Source organism: Lampetra fluviatilis, chromosome 33, assembly GCF_964198595.1.
Source record: "Lampetra fluviatilis chromosome 33, kcLamFluv1.1, whole genome shotgun sequence".
NCBI classification, from domain to species: Eukaryota; Metazoa; Chordata; class Hyperoartia; order Petromyzontiformes; family Petromyzontidae; genus Lampetra; species Lampetra fluviatilis.
In genome coordinates this window covers 9,525,066-9,543,856 of record NC_136307.1, presented here as the reverse complement: position 1 = coordinate 9,543,856, position 18,791 = coordinate 9,525,066, and the positions used below count along the sequence as shown (strand labels likewise).

General features: G+C 49.1%; 1 protein-coding gene across 1 annotated transcript; it reads right to left on the bottom strand.

Moving 5' to 3' along the window:
• Nucleotides 1–12,015: 12,015 nt before the first annotated feature.
• On the bottom strand, nt 12,016–14,771 carry LOC144943885 (uncharacterized). Its single transcript, XM_078871723.1, has 3 exons — nt 14,640–14,771; nt 14,240–14,341; nt 12,016–12,366 (listed from the first exon to the last, which is right to left on the bottom strand). Exons 1-3 carry the CDS (start codon nt 14,769–14,771, stop codon nt 12,016–12,018), a joined length of 585 nt encoding a protein of 194 aa, XP_078727849.1.
• Nucleotides 14,772–18,791: the final 4,020 nt, after the last annotated feature.

Genomic DNA, 18,791 nt, shown 5'->3' with positions numbered 1-18,791 from the left:
GGGCATTATTTGACCATTCTACCGCTGGTCATTGTGATTTACGTGCAAAAAAAAGGGCCATTTCTCAAAACGTCACCTGTTATATACTGTGTGGGTTGGTGAAGGTGGAGGGGGGAGGGTGCATAGGCGTGGTAGGATAGTAGAGTACAACAATAATTTGTCTTTGCCCTCAACGTGCACTGATGGAATGAGTTTTAAAATATAGAGGCGCAGCCCTGCAATTTCTGACTCGCGCCACTGCTGTACAAGGGGGAGCTCTAAAGAGCTCCTTAAGAGGATATTCTGGCGTACTTCACCATGATGGGTAGACGCCTTGCTTCAACACACTGCGTCAACTACCCTGCCACTCGCAATTCCATGTCCTCGGTTATGCGAATACGGCAGTAATGATTTTGGTCGCGATTACATTAAGAATCAACTCGTTAGTTGCCCGGTTTGTATTGTTTCGTAACTTTTCCTGTTGTAATTTATGTTCATTGTTTTGCGCGATTAGTGTAAATGTTACAAACGCATAATTCGTAAAAAAAAAAACACAAATCATTGTTAAACACAGCATCCGATGTATCGTGACCGTACGAGTCAATATAAATTGTATTAATCGATGCATCGATAAATACCTACAAATTCCAGAGCTCGTTCATAACTACAGTGTGCCACTATGAGACCTCCTTTACCAGTGGCAAAATATAGTAATCGTTTTTAACCCTTTCAACTGGTACAAAAACTGACACCTTTATACAAGGGATCATGTTTGCAATAACCACAACACAAGCAGTCAAAATGCAAACAAAAGAAACAACTCTGATAATGATATGCACTGTCCTTGAAGTTGATTGGTCCACACCCGAGACAGCTTTCCTTAGAGCATAGGGTGTGGACCAATAAACTTCAAGGACAGTGCATATCATTATCATTATCAGAGTTGTTTCTTTTGTTTGCATTTTGACTGCTTGTGTTGTGGTTATTGCAAACATGATCCCCTGTATAAAGGTGTCAGTTTTTGTACCAGTTGAAGGGTAAAAACCTACTACTACAGTGTGCCATTCACGGCACGGCGGTCGAAGCGAATGACGGACGGACAGAATTCGCAACGACGGGGGCCACCTTAACAAAAAGGGGCCGTCCATAAATGACGTCATGCACCTGGGGGGGGGGGGTCAGAGATTTGTGACGATGTGTGACGAGGGGGGAGGGGTTGAGAATGTGACGTCAAATCAAAATGCGCAACTTTAAATAAATATAGACAACACGTTCTACTTAATTAAATCGACTTTTTAATACATGTTTTCTCCTACAACATCAGAGTGCAGCGCCACATTAAATACGCACTACAATGACAATAGTTTAAAGCGATTTGAAGCATGTTTTATTTTTTGGGGGGGGGGGCAGAGCTTTGTGACGTCATATTTGAGGGGGGGTTCTGACTTTTTGTGACACCGTGTGACGAAGGGGGGGGGGGGTCAAAAAACGTCCAAAATCGCGTGAAGTCATTTATGGACGGTCCCTTTTACATCTCGGCGTGTTTCTCGACAGCCTCCGAACACCCAAAGGGGTTGTTGTTGGCTCCGACGTCCTGTCCCACTTCTCTGCCAATTCCCCTTTGGGGCGCCAGTTGGCCCCCTGACCGCGTGTGAACACGCGGTCTCCACGTGGCTAACACGTGGCCGACACGTGGCCAGCCGTGGCAGCTGAGGATTGAGTCATCCGGCAGCTCCGCCGAAGGTGACGGACGGACGACGGAGCCCCTTCTCTGCATAGACACCGCTACCCACATATTTGTCAGTAGGGGGCACTGCAAAGTCAAGCCAAAGCGATTTTCTGCTCAAATCTCTTGTTATCAACCAGAGGTCGCAAACGGGTTTTGATTCCTTACCCGTACCCGGCCGCACCAGGGTCGCAAATGGGTACCCGTACCCAACCCGTACCCGTACCCTACCCGAAATGAGTGACAAACGGTTACTCACCAGTGACTCACGGCCTACCCGTACCCGGCCGCACCAGGGTCGCAAACGGGTACCCGTACCTGGCCGGGTACGGGTAGCCGGGTATCGGGTAGGGTACTGGTATCGGGTACCCGGTTGCGACCTCTGTTATCAACCTCTGATTACGTGGTAGGAATACCACATTCCCATAGCGGTGTGGGTAGGTGGGGTCTAATCTATCCAAAGAACATTCACTGTTGGTATAAGTCACACAAAGTGGAACTCATTTTATCGACCATGGATGGGCTGAGTCCACCGACCAACTCGTATTCCTAATAACTGCGAAGCCGCTCGCTTTACCTCTTGGGACCAGGACACGTTCAGTGCAAGCTCTCAGATGCGGTTGTGGCGCGTGTCGTTCGGTTTGATGTCCGACGTTTCGCTCCGTGTGCTGGGGAGCTTCCTCAGGCCAGTTCCCGTGTCTTGGGCCCACAATAAACACATTGAAATGTGCGCGTAAGAATAGATTATTTACTGTTTAAGCAAGTAAATTATGCAAATCCTACACTCACATTACATGTAATTGGGGTAAACATTACTGTAGAATTCATAATAAAGGATGATCGCGTGAGTATCAATGTGTCGTAATCCTCCACCACCCGACACAGTAAGGTTTGTCAAGTAAACAAAACGCCAATTAGTTACTACTTCAGCTCACCGGTGTGTTGGAACGTAAACCCACAACATTTACAATTTGAGTACAACGTCGTGATTATGACCAGCTTCATCAGGCGATTTGCCAGAATTGCAAATTTCCAAAGGTAACACCAAACGCAGTCCAATACCCCCCCCCACCTCCTCCGCCTCTGACCTCTGCACCTGATGGGTTCAGGTGATGACGTCGTCCTGCTGCTCGATTTAAGACCGGAAGCACGTGGGTTGCTTCACTATTCTGGAAAATTTCCCGATGATGCTGGATGTAATTACCAGCGAAACGTCGGACTAAAATTTTGAATGTTGTGGGTTTACTCTCCAACACACCGGTGGGCTAAAGTAGTAACTAATTGGCGCATTATTTACGTGACAAACCTTAATGGATGTGTTGGGTGGTGGAGGGTTACGACGCATTTATACTTACGCGATCTAACCCCAAAAACCTTTATCATGAATAATACTGGTCGCGAAAGCCTCCGTGTTACAAACCGTACAAGTGAGCGAAGCAACGGACATGAGAAACTATGCGGTACAAACGAATCGTGACGACGATGATGAGATCGAACGATAAACGAACACATTCCGTGAATCGCAGGGGGCTGATACAGTGGAGCGTTCATCTCATGGAAGCGAAACTGATATATATAAATATTCTCAAAGCCATAATGTTGTGAAATTAAAGTGTAGTGAAACAACTATTTATACAGTCAACCCGCAGAAGTGAAATAAGGCAGCTGTCATGTTAACACTTTTCATACTCGGGAGCACTTAAAGTAATTGGCTTTTTAAATACAGTTGTAATAATAAAATGGAAAGATAATACGTACCGTTATGTGTGTTTTTGTATTCTCTATGGTTCAAAGAATATTCTGGCGGACGAATTACATTCAAAGGAGCACACATTAAACATTTATAGCGATTTTAAACGAACTGTTGTCAGCGTTCTGTGTTCGTTACTCCCACCTCTTAGGTGTCGCCATCTTATTATTACGGCTATTCTTCCGCTGTTTCAATTCAATGTTGATTTGTTATACGGAAAAAAGCCCCGTGTATCAAGTTACCCAGCTAGCTTCAGTGGCAATGTCTCGCAGAGAGGGCGGTTGACACCGGAGAGGAACCGAGCAGCCAGCCAGGAGACTCGAGGGCACACACAAATAAATATACCAAAAAGAGCATTGAATTGTTACTCGAGATTCTGACATGAATTTAACATGAATACGTGTGATAGACTTATAAGGTTGAGTTTATTTGTGTATGGTATTTATTAGGTATTCTCGAATTATCAATATTTTTTTTACATGTCGTCCATTCACTATAATCAATCTGATTCGGCGTTCAAAGCCTAAGAAGAACGTTTCCAACACAGCTGTCTGGATAGATGATGACACGGCAGCATTACCAATACGATATTTAAGTTCTTAGAGGTCTCTTGGTTAGCGAGTGTAGACTTTGAAAAAAAGTCGGGTGAATGGGCGGACTTGTCATATCAGAAAATGGGGTGTCTCCTGAAACAGAAATGAAGTACCAAACGATATTCACAACAAACTAAAACGTATGTCTAATGCACGTGTAGGACTTGGAATATGGCGCGCCACGCGTTCTCTTGCGCTGTTGCTATGCAAGAGAGCAGTGTACAGCGGGGGGGGGGTATTTGAGGACGATGTTGTTGTTGCTGAGGCACGAGGGAAACGCCGTTAAGTGACGTAACAGGTGTTAAGGGTAACCGGGGATACAGGCCGGTGATTGGCTAAGATGCTGAGGGCTTAATGACTGGCGTCGCCCAGGCGAGAACAACAAGGCCACGTGAGGCTGGGGGCCTGGGGGGCGAGGGGTAATCGGGGGGTGAGATAATTAATGTGGACTAATTGGGGTGGATATAAAAGGCACAGCATAACAGAGAAACGGGAGTCTTGGTCGGAGTCTTGGTGGAAGCTGGAGTCTTGGTTAGAGCTGGAGTCTTGGTTAGAGCTGGAGTCTGGATAGGAGTTGGAGTGATGGTGCCCGGAATAGCGAAGAGCAGAAGTAGAGAAGATACGATAAGGGTAGCAGTGGAGAGAGATAGGACAAAGTACGGTAGCAGTGGATAGAGACAGAGTGAGTGGTAGCAGTGGTAGCAGTGCATCGGAGAGATACAGAGTAGGGTAGGAGCGGAGTTACGGACTCTGGGAGAGCAGGAGAGAGAACGGAGAGACATAGAGCGCCGTTGATGGCGGATAGCGTGACGAAGCGAACGGGGAGACACGGAGCGGTGATGAGAAGGTGTGGACTTTAAGGAGCAAATAAACGGAACGAGAAAGCCAACCCGAGTACGAGTCCTACACATATATTCACATCAAATGTATGTCAGTACCTTGAATAACAGTAAATCTATTCAACTTTATTTTTGGTATATACATTTTCGGACACCCTGTATTTTATATATATCTTTTTTTTCGCAGAATGATTGGTGACCGGACCGAAACCATTAACTCACTGCACTGGAAAAGCAGGTTTCATCGTGGGTGGCTGAAACCCGGAAGTGAAACCTGAACATCATACGTAGCCGGCTCAAGTGGCTGTGGCTTTTGAGGCTTGCGGCCACTTCTGATAATTATCTTGGGTCCTGGCCACCTCCTATCTTCAAACATCTCTCGTGACCAACACGGCATCGGGGAGACCTGCATCCATCCATCCATTAGTGGATTGACATTGGGATTAAAAGCAGCGCTTACATTCTTACTCGATATTCTCCGGAACGCTGCTAGGCTGGTTTGAAGTAGGGATTATTGGCATAAGGCACTATCACGAGAGTACGTGGTACCCCTGTCCATAGAAAACCTATGTCATTGTACCCTGTAGTCATATAATAATAATATGAGCATGTGTACAACCAATATAATACTTCAAACATGATATTTCCAAAATAATTTCCCGAACAGTGCTCCAGAACTATTCTGGCAGAAAATACGCAACGGCTAACGCTGTATGCTGTACTGTAATACTTCTGTTTGCTTGGCGCATGCAAATATATGTTTGAAAGTTAAGATGGATTTAATGAAGAGTTAAATCGATGGATGGATTGCGGGAACGAATGGGACCATGGCCGAAGGAAGACATAATTGAAGAGTTCAATAGATGAATAGAGAGTAATAGAGAAAAATAAAACGAAAAATAAATTAACGTAATGAATAGCCTCCGCTTTGGGCCGGAGACAATGCTTTTTTGCTGCCCAAATAACACAACGTGCCTGCCGTGACGTCACGCAGAACCTGACGCAAACTCCCAAACATCACCGTCGGCATGGCAACGGCCGTCTGGTCCTCTCGCCTGGCCGTGGTTACTGCGCGAGACCCCCCCCCGCCCCCCCCCATGGGATTTGGGGCTGGAATCGTGGCAGTGTTTGGGGTCAGCTTAGGGTCAGCGTTTGGAGATTTGAGATGGCGCAGATTTGGGTTTTTATATATATAGGGAAAAAATGAGGATTTTGAATTTTAATGAGTTTAGACAATATTACAAATGAAGATTTGAGCATTCAAAACTGGACAACGGATTTAACAACAACAAAAAACTGACCTGCCAACGTAAAGCTGGAACATCACGTGACAGATGGGCGAGATTCAGCGCGGAATGGAAGCCGATGGAGGGAATAAGACAGAGAAGTGGACGGACAATGAACGAAAACTGACTACAAACCAAACTATTCTTATTTTACCAGGTAAGGCCCACTAAATATATAAGAGCCGTCCATAAATGACGTCACGTACCTAGGGGGGGGGGGTCAAACATTTGTGACGATGTGTGACGAGGGGGGGAGGGGTTGAGAAATGTGACGTCACGTAAAAAAGCGCAACTTTAAATAAATATAGACAACACGTTCTACTTAATTAAATCGACTTCTTAATAAATGTTTTCTCCTAAAACATCAGGGTGCAGCGCCACATTAAATACGCACTACAATGACAATAGTTTAAAGCGATTTGAAGCATATTTTTATGTTTTTTGGGTGGGGGGGGGGACAGAGCTTTGTGACGTCATATTTGAGGGAGGAGGTCTGACTTTTTGTGACGTCGGTTGACGAATGGGGGGGCGGGGGGGGGGTCAAAAATCGTCCAAGATCACGTGACGTCATTTATGGACGGACCCATAGCTCTTTTTCAGAAGTGACCTGGCCACAAACGGTAGCTGAGCGAAACGGCGTATCATGTGCAAATCTAGAGCAGCCAAATCCTCTAAACGAGTGTTTGTAAATGGTGACAATAAAACCGGAGGACCCGGAGAAAAATCCACGCGACTACGGGGAAAACATGCAAACTCCAAATATACAGCAGCAGGCGTCAAGGTCGGGATCGAACCCGCGACCTCCTGTATACCAGGTGAGGGAGTTAACATCTCGCCACCGTGGCGCCCCAATGTGATGGAGGTACGAGAGATAAGAAGATTTGGAGGGGCTCGCTGCGTGGAGGTGGCAGGAGATGGAGCAGAGCGGAAGACAACATTGCAGATGGCCGTTGTTCTGCACTGGAAATAGTCACGGTTCAAAAGGAGACGGAACAAAGTTTGGGGATGAGGAGAATTGAGGGTGGGGTGGGTTTATAACGAGGCGTGTCTGGGATGGGCTGGACTGAGTTAGGTCATAGGTGTTTTTAATCCTTTATATTAAGTTCGCTTGCTTGCGTGCTTGCTTGCGTGCTTGCTTGCTTGCTTACGACCGTGCAAATCTTTCGGTCGTTTTTTAACCCATTTCCCGTGATCCAATCGAGCTGACATTTTCCACACAGACTCGTTGTGCCAGGCAATTATTGTTCGTGAAAAAAAATTCCCAAAATCTTACACTTTTTAGGCAAAAACATTTTATTTTACATATATTTAAATAGAACTCATTCATGGCTTTGGCTGAACGTCACAGTGTAAGAGCCCAGAGCGTAACCCCTCCACAGGCCGTGGCGGAGTAGCGCAGTTGGTAGTGCCCTCGCTTCCCATGCCAAAGGTCGCGGGATCGATCCCCGCGTCCTCCACAGGCGAATATATTTTTAAATCCTTTATATTAAGTTCGCTGCCACGCATATAAAGGATTTATAGTGAAAAACTTTGTTTTTACGGGTTATACTTATTTATTTACCATAACCTCACCACGTTGGTTCGTGTGGAATGGTGAATGCGGGTGTTAGTGTACTATAATCAAGGTCGATTTAAAGCTTTCGTGACTGTAGGGATTCATATTCTTGGTTCTTTCGGTAAAGTCACGTAGAAGGGAAATAATAAAATAATAAAAATGAAACAGAATTAAATTCTCACGATCTTTCGGCCACAACGTGAGGACGGCTGCTTGCGTTGTGGCCGAAACGTCGTGAGGATTTTATTATGTTTAATTTGTATTATTTTATTATTTCCCTTCTACGTCACTTTACCGAAAGAACCAAGAATATAATAAAGGTATTTGTTGGGTTAGAAACCATAAATATAAATGTGTCGTTAACCTGCCCCCACGTGACAAAGCCCATTCGTAAGGTTTGTCCCATAAAGACAATTTGCCAATTAGTTACTACTTGAGCAAACCGGTGTGCTGGAAAGTAAACCCACAACGTTTACAATTTGAGTACAACGTTTCGCTGGTAATTGCGACCAGCTTAATCTGGCGATTTTGCCAGAATTTCCAAATTTCCAATTCGCATGTTGAAAATAGGAAGGGCCCCATGACGGGCCCCCTGTTCGTCGCCCAGCTTGACCACGATGCAGGTGTGTGACTCAGTCCAGCCCAGTGCCGCACCCGATACACCGAGCCTTGACATTAGCCGCCCCATGAGTATCGCATCGTCAAAGGTGAGAGAGAGATCGAGGCCAACCAACTGCACTTCTAGATTTGAAGCTTTCGTGACTGCAAGGATTCATATTTTTAGGTTTTTTTTTTATTTTATTTTTGACTTTACCGAAAAATCCTAAGAATATGAATATCAACTGCACTTCACCACGAAACCTGAGTTCAATTCCCAGCAACTGACTGACGTCAGTGGCTCCTGACATCTGCACCAGTCATGCCCCCCCCGCCACCGCTTCATCAACCCGCATTGACCAGCGTGGGAAAACGAATTTAATGAGACGGTGCTTTTTTTCCCTTGTGCGGTCATCGGTGTCTAGGCTGAGGGCCATCAACTCGCTACACTCCAGAGAAACCCCGGGTTGGGGGGGGGGATTTTTGTTGTTGTAGTTGTAACCACAACTTTTTTTTCATTGTTTTTCAAGAACCCAGAATGCAGTAGGAATATCAAAAGCAGGGAGGAACAATCCGAATGAGAATATTTCTGGACACTGGAGGAATCCGATGAGCCACAAAGCTCGTTTTCGCATTATAACGTTTAACAGACCAGGCGTAATGCACCATGAAAGTTCGGGAAATAGCGAGGGGTAACGAAGGGGAGGGGGAGAGAACCCAGTTTCAACCGCGGGCGGCGAAAACCCCAGTTTCGAATCCCCGGGATTTCAACAGCGCCGGCTCAGCGCTTCGTGTCACCTCTGGACCACACCACGATTGCCTGTCTCCGCGTGATCCACCCAAACCGTCCCTGCCGCCGAAGCATTGCGTCGCACGTGCTGCGCTTGAGCAAGGATGTCGCAATCTTGTGAGGACAAGAAGACCACGGGCCACTTGGCACGGATGGTGCAAGCTGCTGCTGTGGTGGCGGCGGCGGTGTGCAGCTGTCGCTCGTTTGCCCGCTATACTCCAGCGAGCAAGTGTCGTCGAAGTGGGAACTCGTCTCCAGAGTACGATTTCACCACGGGGCATCTGTGCGTGCGAACGTTACGCAACGCTCGCGCCCATAAATAGGACACACAAGCCACCGAAATGTTCAATGTAATATATTTAATTAATAATTCTTGTTATTATATTATCACAAGACACGTGATGCCGATTTGCAACGTTTTTTTTTGGGATGGGATTGTTCCTGTTTTGTTTAAAAAAAACAATACAGAACTCCGTTGAACAGCACACACTTTAAATCCCAATTGGCTGTAAAGTGGTTTAAATAAAGGATTGATAATCACAACGATAATGACGATGATCATCATGATGAGTGGACACGTCCACCAGTGGACAAACGGAACAAAACAGTCAATCAAACTTTATGTTTTTATTCTGCTTTCTTGTTATAATCGTCCCATATCTGGGCTGAGGCCTGCCTCAATGTTTTCCACTCTCCGTGACCCCTTGCCACCTCAATCTCCATCCAGTGCGGTCCTCCACATCCTCGAACTGCGTTTCTCTCCAACGTGTTTTTTTCGGCATGTACCGCTTGAGTTGTGGGCATGGTGTCCGACGTTTCGCTCCACGTTCTTCAGGAACTGAACGTTCGAGTTGTGCGTGTGTTAGAGACCGAGGACACATGGGGGACTTATAGCGGGACCGACACGTTTAACACGTGTAGGCTTTCGCGACGGATACAGTGTTATGATTCACATTATTAATCATAATCATAATAAATTACACTTATAAAGCGCGTTTCATCCAGAGGTCGCAAGGAGCTGGCACAGCGCAAAAAGCAAGTAAGTAAAAGATAACTCACGCAATTCTAAAACCTAATATAAGCACGCAGGCTCATGATTTAACCACGGATACAAATACCCCCCCCACCCCCCTCCCAAAACACATAACAACATTCACAGGGAGGAAAGGCCTTTAAGGAAAAAAATGTCTGAAGGCGGGATTTTAATAAACTGAGGGACTCAGCAGATCGAATATCGGACGAGGAGTGAATTCCACAGCGTAGGGATCACACGGAGAAAGGCCCCCATTGAGCTGAGGTGCGACCTCGGCACAGGCGATAGTAGCCCACACTCGAGACGACCCAAGACCTCGCGTTGGGCCGTACGGGTGGAGGAGGTCACGGATGAAAGAGGGAGGAGGCATCGTTGAGAGCCTTGTGGGCGAGACGTATGATCTTGAACTCCCACTCGTAAACTGACCGGTAACCAATGGAGAGACTCATGTGCAGAGGCAATGTGCTGCATTTTGCACGTGCTTGGAGACGGTTTTTAAAAGCTTGAGAGGGATGCCAGCTGATAATGCATTGCAAAAATCGATGCGTGAAAAGGCAACCGCCGGAACCAGCTTCTGAAGGTGCGATAACGAGAGAAATGGGGCGCAAACGTGGAGATATTTCCGAGGTGAAAGAAGGCAGCCTTAATGACTTTGTTCGTGTGCGGTTCGAAGGTTGGGGAGGGATCAAGGACAACACCGAGGTTGGCAAACTGTCTGAGCAGCACCCCCATTGTGGCCATCAATCAACACACTGATCGAGCCAGTCTTAGACAATTGATGGCGTCGGCCAACAAGAGCGATCCACAACAATCTACCGAATTGCGAAATGAATACTGGTAGGAACCTCCTGGTTCCACCAGCCCACAGGGGATTATTGTGTCCGTCCGTCCGTCGTGAATCCAAAAATGGGAGGGCTGGGTGGAGAGGGGAGGGTGGGGAGGGCCTGGGTGGGGAGGGGAGGGTGGGGAGGGGCTGGGTGGGGAGGGTGGGGCTGGGTGGGGGTGGGAGGGGTGGGACTGGGTGGGGAGGGGCTGGTCACCCCGTGGTGCCCTTATAAAACTCAACGTTTAACCTACTCACGCCGGCTTGTGCCCGCCCTCACAGTCGGCCATATTTGCGGAATACACCACGCCGCCGTTGACCCTGGCCATTGACCGAGCAACCCAACGTTCCTTCCTACCAGCTCCCTCCGCAGGACAATGTGTTAATGAAACGATCATGGGGCGGGGCTACCTGAGGAGTGGGCAGGTTAAAGGCCCGACACAGCAAATCCGCTCGCCCTGTGGGCGGTGCTAGTGGACCGAGTAGGCGTGGTTATGTAAAATGGGCGGGGCCAACGGTCGGCGGGACACTCCTCGTGTGGGCGGCGCCAGCAGGCGAGTGGGCGTGGTTATGTACAGGTGGGAAGGTGGCTTCCAGCTGGCCATGTGTTCCAGTTGAACCTCCCAGAAATGTTGAATGTAACTTTAAATGTAACTTTAGTTGTAACTTTAGTTGAACGTTACCCATAAACACGTCTAGCGGGATCATAAATGCACGTACCGAATTATCAGGATTATACGACGCACCCCCCACACCACACCCCTGCATTTTAAAGGAAACAAAGAGTGAAGGATGTGTCTTATAATACGGTCGCTGTCTGCGTGCATGACCAGAATGAGTGCCACTTTATTGACACGTGGCACACGTTTTTTTCCATGTTTCCTAGTTGTTGCCGGAGCGGGTGGCTGGGTGCGTAGCGCCTCGCTCACTGGAGCGTCTTACAATGCGGCGTTATACGTACGGTACAAATGCTCCCCCCCCCCACCACCACCACGGTGACTGCTCCATCCGCAAGTCGATGATGCTGCCATGGATGGCGCCTGCCTAACTGACGCCGCCGCCGCCGCCCTGCATGACCGCGAAGCTCCCCGCGGATTCGAGCCCCGCGGCCGAGTCAACATCAGCGGGCGCGTATCCCAAAGCAGCGCCCGGGGGGGCCATGAGGGGTGGTGCCAACAGGTGCGGCGACACGACGGGCTGGTAGTGGTGGTGGTGCTGCTGCTGGTGGTGGTGTTGGTGGTGTTGTTGGTGGTGGTGGTTGGGCCCCGCGGCTGTCAGGAGGCAGGAGCGGGCTTCGTGAGCGCGGATGACGCCGAACAGGATCTGCGCCTGCCTGCTCAGCGCGCGCACTTCGCGTCTCAGCGCCGCGTTCTCCTGCTCCAGAAACTCGCTCTCCTGCGCGACGGCGTGGGGGGGGGGGGATGAGTAGGTGGTGAGGACAGGAGGTGGGTACGGTGGTGAGTAGGTGGTGAGGACAGGAGGTGGGTACGGTGGTGAGTAGGTGGTGAGGACAGGAGGTGGGTACGGTGGTGAGTAGGTGGTGAGGACAGGAGGTGGGTACGGTGGTGAGTAGGTGGTGAGGACAGGAGGTGGGTACGGTGGTGAGGACAGGAGGTGGGTACTGTGGTGAGTAGGTGGTGAGGACAGGAGGTGGGTACGGTGGTGAGTAGGTGGTGAGGACAGGAGGTGGGTACGGTGGTGAGTAGGTGGTGAGGACAGGAGGTGGGTACGGTGGTGAGTAGGTGGTGAGGACAGGAGGTGGGTACGGTGGTGAGTAGGTGGTGAGGACAGGAGGTGGGTACGGTGGTGAGTAGGTGGTGAGGACAGGAGGTGGGTACGGTGGTGAGTAGGTGGTGAGGACAGGAGGTGGGTACGGTGGTGAGTAGGTGGTGAGGACAGGAGGTGGGTACGGTGGTGAGTAGGTGGTGAGGACAGGAGGTGGGTACGGTGGTGAGTAGGTGGTGAGGACAGGAGGTGGGTACGGTGGTGAGTAGGTGGTGAGGACAGGAGGTGGGTACGGTGGTGAGTAGGTGGTGAGGACAGGAGGTGCGTACGGTGGTGAGTAGGTGGTGAGGACAGGAGGTGGGTACGGTGGTGAGTAGGTGGTGAGGACAGGAGGTGGGTACGGTGGTGAGTAGGTGGTGAGGACAGGAGGTGGGTACGGTGGTGAGTAGGTGGTGAGGACAGGAGGTGGGTACGGTGGTGAGTAGGTGGTGAGGACAGGAGGTGGGTACGGTGGTGAGTAGGTGGTGAGGACAGGAGGTGGATAGGTGGTGAGTTGAGATTGTGAGGGTGATAAACACAATGACGTCGCGTTTTTCATCTGGAGGCGTGCTCGCGCGGTCGGCACGGTTGTTCGGGCACCCGCGCAACAAACCCAGCGACTAGGGTTCGATTCTCAGTCACGATCAACGTCAGTGTGCGAGAGATATCAGAGCCGATGGCCATTTGCCTCCGTGTCGCTCTTCTCTCGCTACTGCCACGGTTACTTTCGCCGTGAAAGTCACTCGTCGATTCCTCCGCCCATGTTACCGACTCGGTTAAACAAAAAACGATATTTCAAGACCCGCAATGCAGTGCGTGGTGAATACGAAACGGTGGTCCTCAATAAATAACGTCACGGAGTAGTCGATAATGAGCCGCATGCGGCTCCGGAGACTCAGATTGCCAAACCCCCTGGTCGTTTTTGTCTCATCAACAACCATGCACACTTTAGGTCGAAACAACACACTCACCCACTCACTCACTCACACACACACCCATTCACCCACTCACTAACCCACTCACTCACCCACTAACCCACTCACTCACCCACTCACTCACCCACTCACGCACCCACTCACCCACTCACTCACCCACACACTAACCCACTCACCCACACACTAACCCACTCACCCACACACTCACCCACTCACGTATCCACACACTCACCCACTTTCTCATCCACTTAATCATCACCCACACACTCACTCACTCGCCCACTTTCTCACCCACTTACTCGCGCACACACCCACCCACCACGCTGCAGATCACTGTATCTACTTCTTCCCACGCACTGCTCTACTCTCGAATTCCCTCTTCCCATCATCATTACCCAAGGTCTAATAATCATAACAACAACAACAACGATAACCTTTCTCAATCCAATAAACGTATTCGCCCGTAGCTTTTTGCAACTTCGAGAACGCCGCCGTTTGTTTCGTCGGCCTCTTGACACAGTTCGTGGGGGTCTCTTAGCTTGCGCCATGGCATTGGCGTTGCGGCTCACCTGGTGGAGGCTGTCGGCTCTCTGAGTCTGCTTCTCGCGGCTCTTCTGCGCAGCGATTCGGTTCTTCTCTCGCCTCGTCGCTCGCCTCTGCTCGTCCGGCTTCTGGTTTTGAGATAGAACGAGTGGGCAATTTGAGATTGTTTAGGTTATTCGATCCCGACCCTGACGCCTGCTGTATATTTGGAGTTTGCGTGTCTCTCTCTCCCCGTGGTCGCGTGGATTTATTCTGCGGGTCCTCCGGTTTTTCCCTCCACACTTAAAAGCATACGTTCAGAGTATTCGGCTGCTATACATTTCCACGTGATAAGCCACTTGCTTGAGCTATAATTTGTGGCCAGGTCGCTTCTGAAAAAAAGAAGCTAAGGGCTCAGTGGGCTGTAACTGGTAAAATCGCTCTCACCTGGGGGCAGCCGGAGTCTCTCCGGGGGCTGCCCTTGCTGCTGCCCTCGCTGCTGGTGCTGCTGCTGCCCCACTCTGTTTCCGAGCCGAGCGCAGTGGAGTCGGGGAACTCGCCACTCACGCAGTCGACCATGGCGCCTCACTGTCTCTGGGTCTCTCTGTCCGTGCCACTGCCCCGCGTCTCCCCACAGTGCCCCCGGCAGACGCCACTCATACGGGCTCGGCCGCGGCAGCGACTCTTGCAATCGGCTCTCTTTCTGTGCGCGAGGCTTCCCCATCGCGGCTTCCTTCTACGGACTCCTCCGTCCACCCCCCGCCCCCGCAAAATGCAACGCCGTGAACTCCCCCCCCTCCGCCGCTTGGAGCTTTGCGGTGCAGGAGACGAAGCGATGTCGGTGGCGAGGGCGTTGGAGTGGGGATTTTGGAGAGAGGGGGGAAGGAGAGGGACGAGGCGCGAGCAGGAGAATAGAATTGGAGAGGGAGGTGGAGTGGGAGGCTCGTGCAGAGAGTGTTGGTAGAGCGGGGTCGTGATGGAGACTTTTGACTTTTAAACAACTTTTATTGCCGCCAGCAGCAACAGCACTGGAGGCGATTTCGATATGAAATACACAAAGTCACCAGCAAACACGTGAAAATAAACGCTACAAATCCACGCGCTGTGGCGCTAAAAGCACCGCGCACAACACGAATGAAAAGTCACCTGGTGGTTGTGGTGGTCATCGCGCACGCCACGGTGACGAGCGAGCACTTCAGAAGGTGAACACGAGGGTGCCGTCCACGCTGGTACAGACAGGGGCTTGTCCGGCCCCCCAGCGTTCGAAGAGGACGTGCACATCACCGACATGTGTGTGGTATGCGTGATCCAGCCGGAGCCGCGCCTTAAGCAGGCCCCTGAACACTGGAAGCACAGAGCAGCCGTCAGTGTCACCTTCCAGCATCTTTTTTCTCGTTCTGTAGTGATGGAGGTGGTGGTGGTGATAGATGTTAGTGGATTTGCTGTTAGAGATGGTGGTGGTGGAGGTTGGTGGCGCAGAGGGTCGTGAAGAATGAATTGGAGAGAGTTGTGGAGCGGGGAGTGTTGGAGTGGGTCTGGAATATTGAGTGATGGGACAGTTGTGGAGAGAGTGGTGAAGTTTCCGTACCTTGACAGTCTGCTTATAACCAGCTCCAGTTTAGCAGCCGAGGTCTCACTCCGAATCAATGCAGCGGTATTATCTTTTCATCGGTTGCGTAACGCTGTATGGTAGCGATCTGGTCTGTCGCTCCACACTAAGCTTCAGGTCTTCTTGGCCACGATCATTCCCTTCAATATCTATGTCTGCGAAACGTGGAGCCCTCTAAAGGAACATCTGCGCCGGTTTGGAACATCCAGGCTAGCCTGCCTACGATCCATCCTGGATTTAACCAGACTGGATTGTGTGAGGAGCTCAGATCCATGAAATATCTGGACACAGACCCATCAGTGATCTCCTCCAGCAAACGAGGCTGTGTTGCCTGGGTCATGTAGCCCGCATGATCAGCCATTACATGCCCAAGCAGATTTTGTTTGGCCGGATAGATGGGGGTTAATGGGCTCGGCACGGGCTAGAGAATAGATGGACTGATGTGGTACAGATGTTGGAGTTGATTGGACTTGCCTGTGACTGGTACCAGCGGTGTCCAGATGGGCCTCTGTGGAGGAGGTACGTGCAGGATTCTACCGGGCAGTTGGAGGCAGTCACCATCCACCAATAACGGACGGCGGAAGAACGACGCTCATAACAAAGAGTGGAGCACCGGGCAGCTAAAGCACACAAAGTTGGCACAATGGGGAGCACAGTTGTTACATCTGTCAGTCATCTCATTCAGTCAACTCATGGCAGCTGGGTCTGTTCCATGACCTCCTGCCAGCGAGTCCTGGACACTTCACGTAGACTCAAAGTGCACCTAGCGTGGCACAATCTTTGTCTTATTAGAATTGTAGAGATAGAGTGAGCGAGAGGGAGTTGGTCTATAACTTAGTGAAGAACACTGCTGTAGAACTTAGTAAAGAACACTGCTCTAGAACTTAGTGAAGGACACTGCTGTAGAACATAGTGAAGAACACTGCTCCAGAACCTAGTGAAAAACTCTGCTGTAGAACTTAGTGAAGAACACTGCTCTAGAACTTAGTGAAGAACACTGCCCTAGAACTTAGTGAAGAACACTGCTCCAGAACCTAGTAAAGAACTCTGCTGTAGAACTTAGTGAAGAACACTGCACTAGAACTTATTGAAGAACACTGCTATAGAACTTAGTGAAGAACACTGCTCTATAACTTAGTGAAGAACACTGCTCTAGAACTTAGTGAAGAACACTGCTGTAGAACTTAGTGAAGAACACTGCTGTAGAACTTAGTGAAGAACACTGCTATAGAACTTAGTGAAGAACACTGCTGTAGAACTTAGTGAAGAACACTGCTGTAGAACTTAGTGAAGAACACTGCTGTAGAACTTGGTGAAGAACACTGCCCTAGAACTTAGTGAAGAACACTGCCCTAGAACTTAGTAAAGAACACTGCTGTAGGACTTAGTGAAGACCACTGCTGTAAAACTTAGTGAAGAACACTGCTGTAGAACTTAGTGAAGAACACTGCTGTAGAACTTAGTGAAGAACACTGCTGTAGAACTTAGTGAAGAACACTGCTCTAGAACTTAGTGAAGAACACTGCTGTAGAACTTAGTGAAGAACACTGCTGTAGAACTTAGTGAAGAACACTGCTGTAGAACTTAGTGAAGAACACTGCTGTAGAACTTAGTGAAGAACACTGCTGTAGAACTTAGTGAAGAACACTGTTGTAGAACTTAGTGAAGAACACTGCTCTATAACTTAGTGAAGAACACTGCTCTAGAACTTAGTGAAGAACACTGCCCTAGAACTTGGTGAAGAGTCGCGTGCGTGGAGTGGCGCTAGCGGTGGATGTTCGTGGAGAGTTCGCTGAGCGGCACAAGCTGGAGCTGTTTTTTAAATTTTTTATATTAAGTTCACTTGCTTGCTTGCGTGCTTACGACCGTGCAAATCTTTCGGTCGTTTTTTTAAACCCACTTCCCGTGATCCAATCGAGCTGACATTTTGCACACAGACTCATTGTGCGTGACAATTTATTTTCGTGAAAATTTTTTTCCAAAATTTTGCACTTTTTAGGAATTTTTTTTTTCATATTTAATTTAAAATACCAATGTGATAAAAAAATGAAACTCTTACTCAAGAAAAACATAAATGAATAATAAAATAAAACCGATGCCACGCATATAAAGGATTTATAGTGAAAAACTTTGTTTTTACGGGTAAATTTTTTCTGTTTCTCGATGAGGGTCTTCTAGGGGATTTTCTCGAATTCCGCGAGCGGCGCTTGCCAGGGGAGGACGGAGGCGTGGGGGCGTGAGGGGGCATCAGGGGTCTGCCAAAAAAAAGCTGCTCAAAATGTGGAACTGAAACCGATCGGATCACGCGCATTGCCTACGACGAGAGAAAGTCGCCATCATTGGCCGGTGACATCTATGAACTTGATGTGTCGTAATCAATTTGGTGGGATGGGTGCGGCGGCGGCGGCTGGGGGGGGGGACTTTTAGAAAGAATGTTTAGACAAATACGACTCTCACTCGCTCACCACACGCCGCGCAAGATCCCTGCACGATGTTTACCGCCACGTTTGGTACGCGCAATTTTTTTTTCTCCCTCGTGACATCGTGTTGGGAGCGAGAGCCCGCTCACGATTATGTTTTAAAAAAAAAGTCCTGGGCCTCCGCTAGGTCGACTCAGCCTTAACACAGTTGCCGATGATAATTGATTTGTTTTACCCTTTTATTTGGCAACAAAACTGACACCTTTTTTTACAAGGAGTCATGTTTGCATTGACCACAATACCTGCGGTCGGAATGCAAACAAAAAAACACAACTCTGATAATGTATGCACTGTCCTTGAAATTGATTGGTCCAAACCCGAGACAGCTTTTCTTAGAACCTCGTCTCACATGGTGTTGGACCAGATGACGCCAGTTGCCGATGTAGTTGTGTGAACATCGCCACTCGGGAGACAAAGTCGGTGCTGGCCACCCAACTCCCCCGTGTCCCGTGCCGACAACCTTCATCAGCGCTACGATCACTCGCACCAAAAACAAAAGTCTGTTAAGGC

Bases quoted from the DNA above. Each gene is read 5' to 3' on its own strand.
- LOC144943885 (XM_078871723.1), bottom strand. From the start codon at position 14,771: ATGGTCGACTGCGTGAGTGGCGAGTTCCCCGACTCCACTGCGCTCGGC. The intron at 14,342-14,639 runs GTGAGAGCGATT...TCTCAAAACCAG, and splicing joins GAGACTCCGGCTGCCCCCAG to AAGCCGGACGAGCAGAGGCG. The intron at 12,367-14,239 runs GTGAGCCGCAAC...GCCGTCGCGCAG, and splicing joins GAGCCGACAGCCTCCACCAG to GAGAGCGAGTTTCTGGAGCA.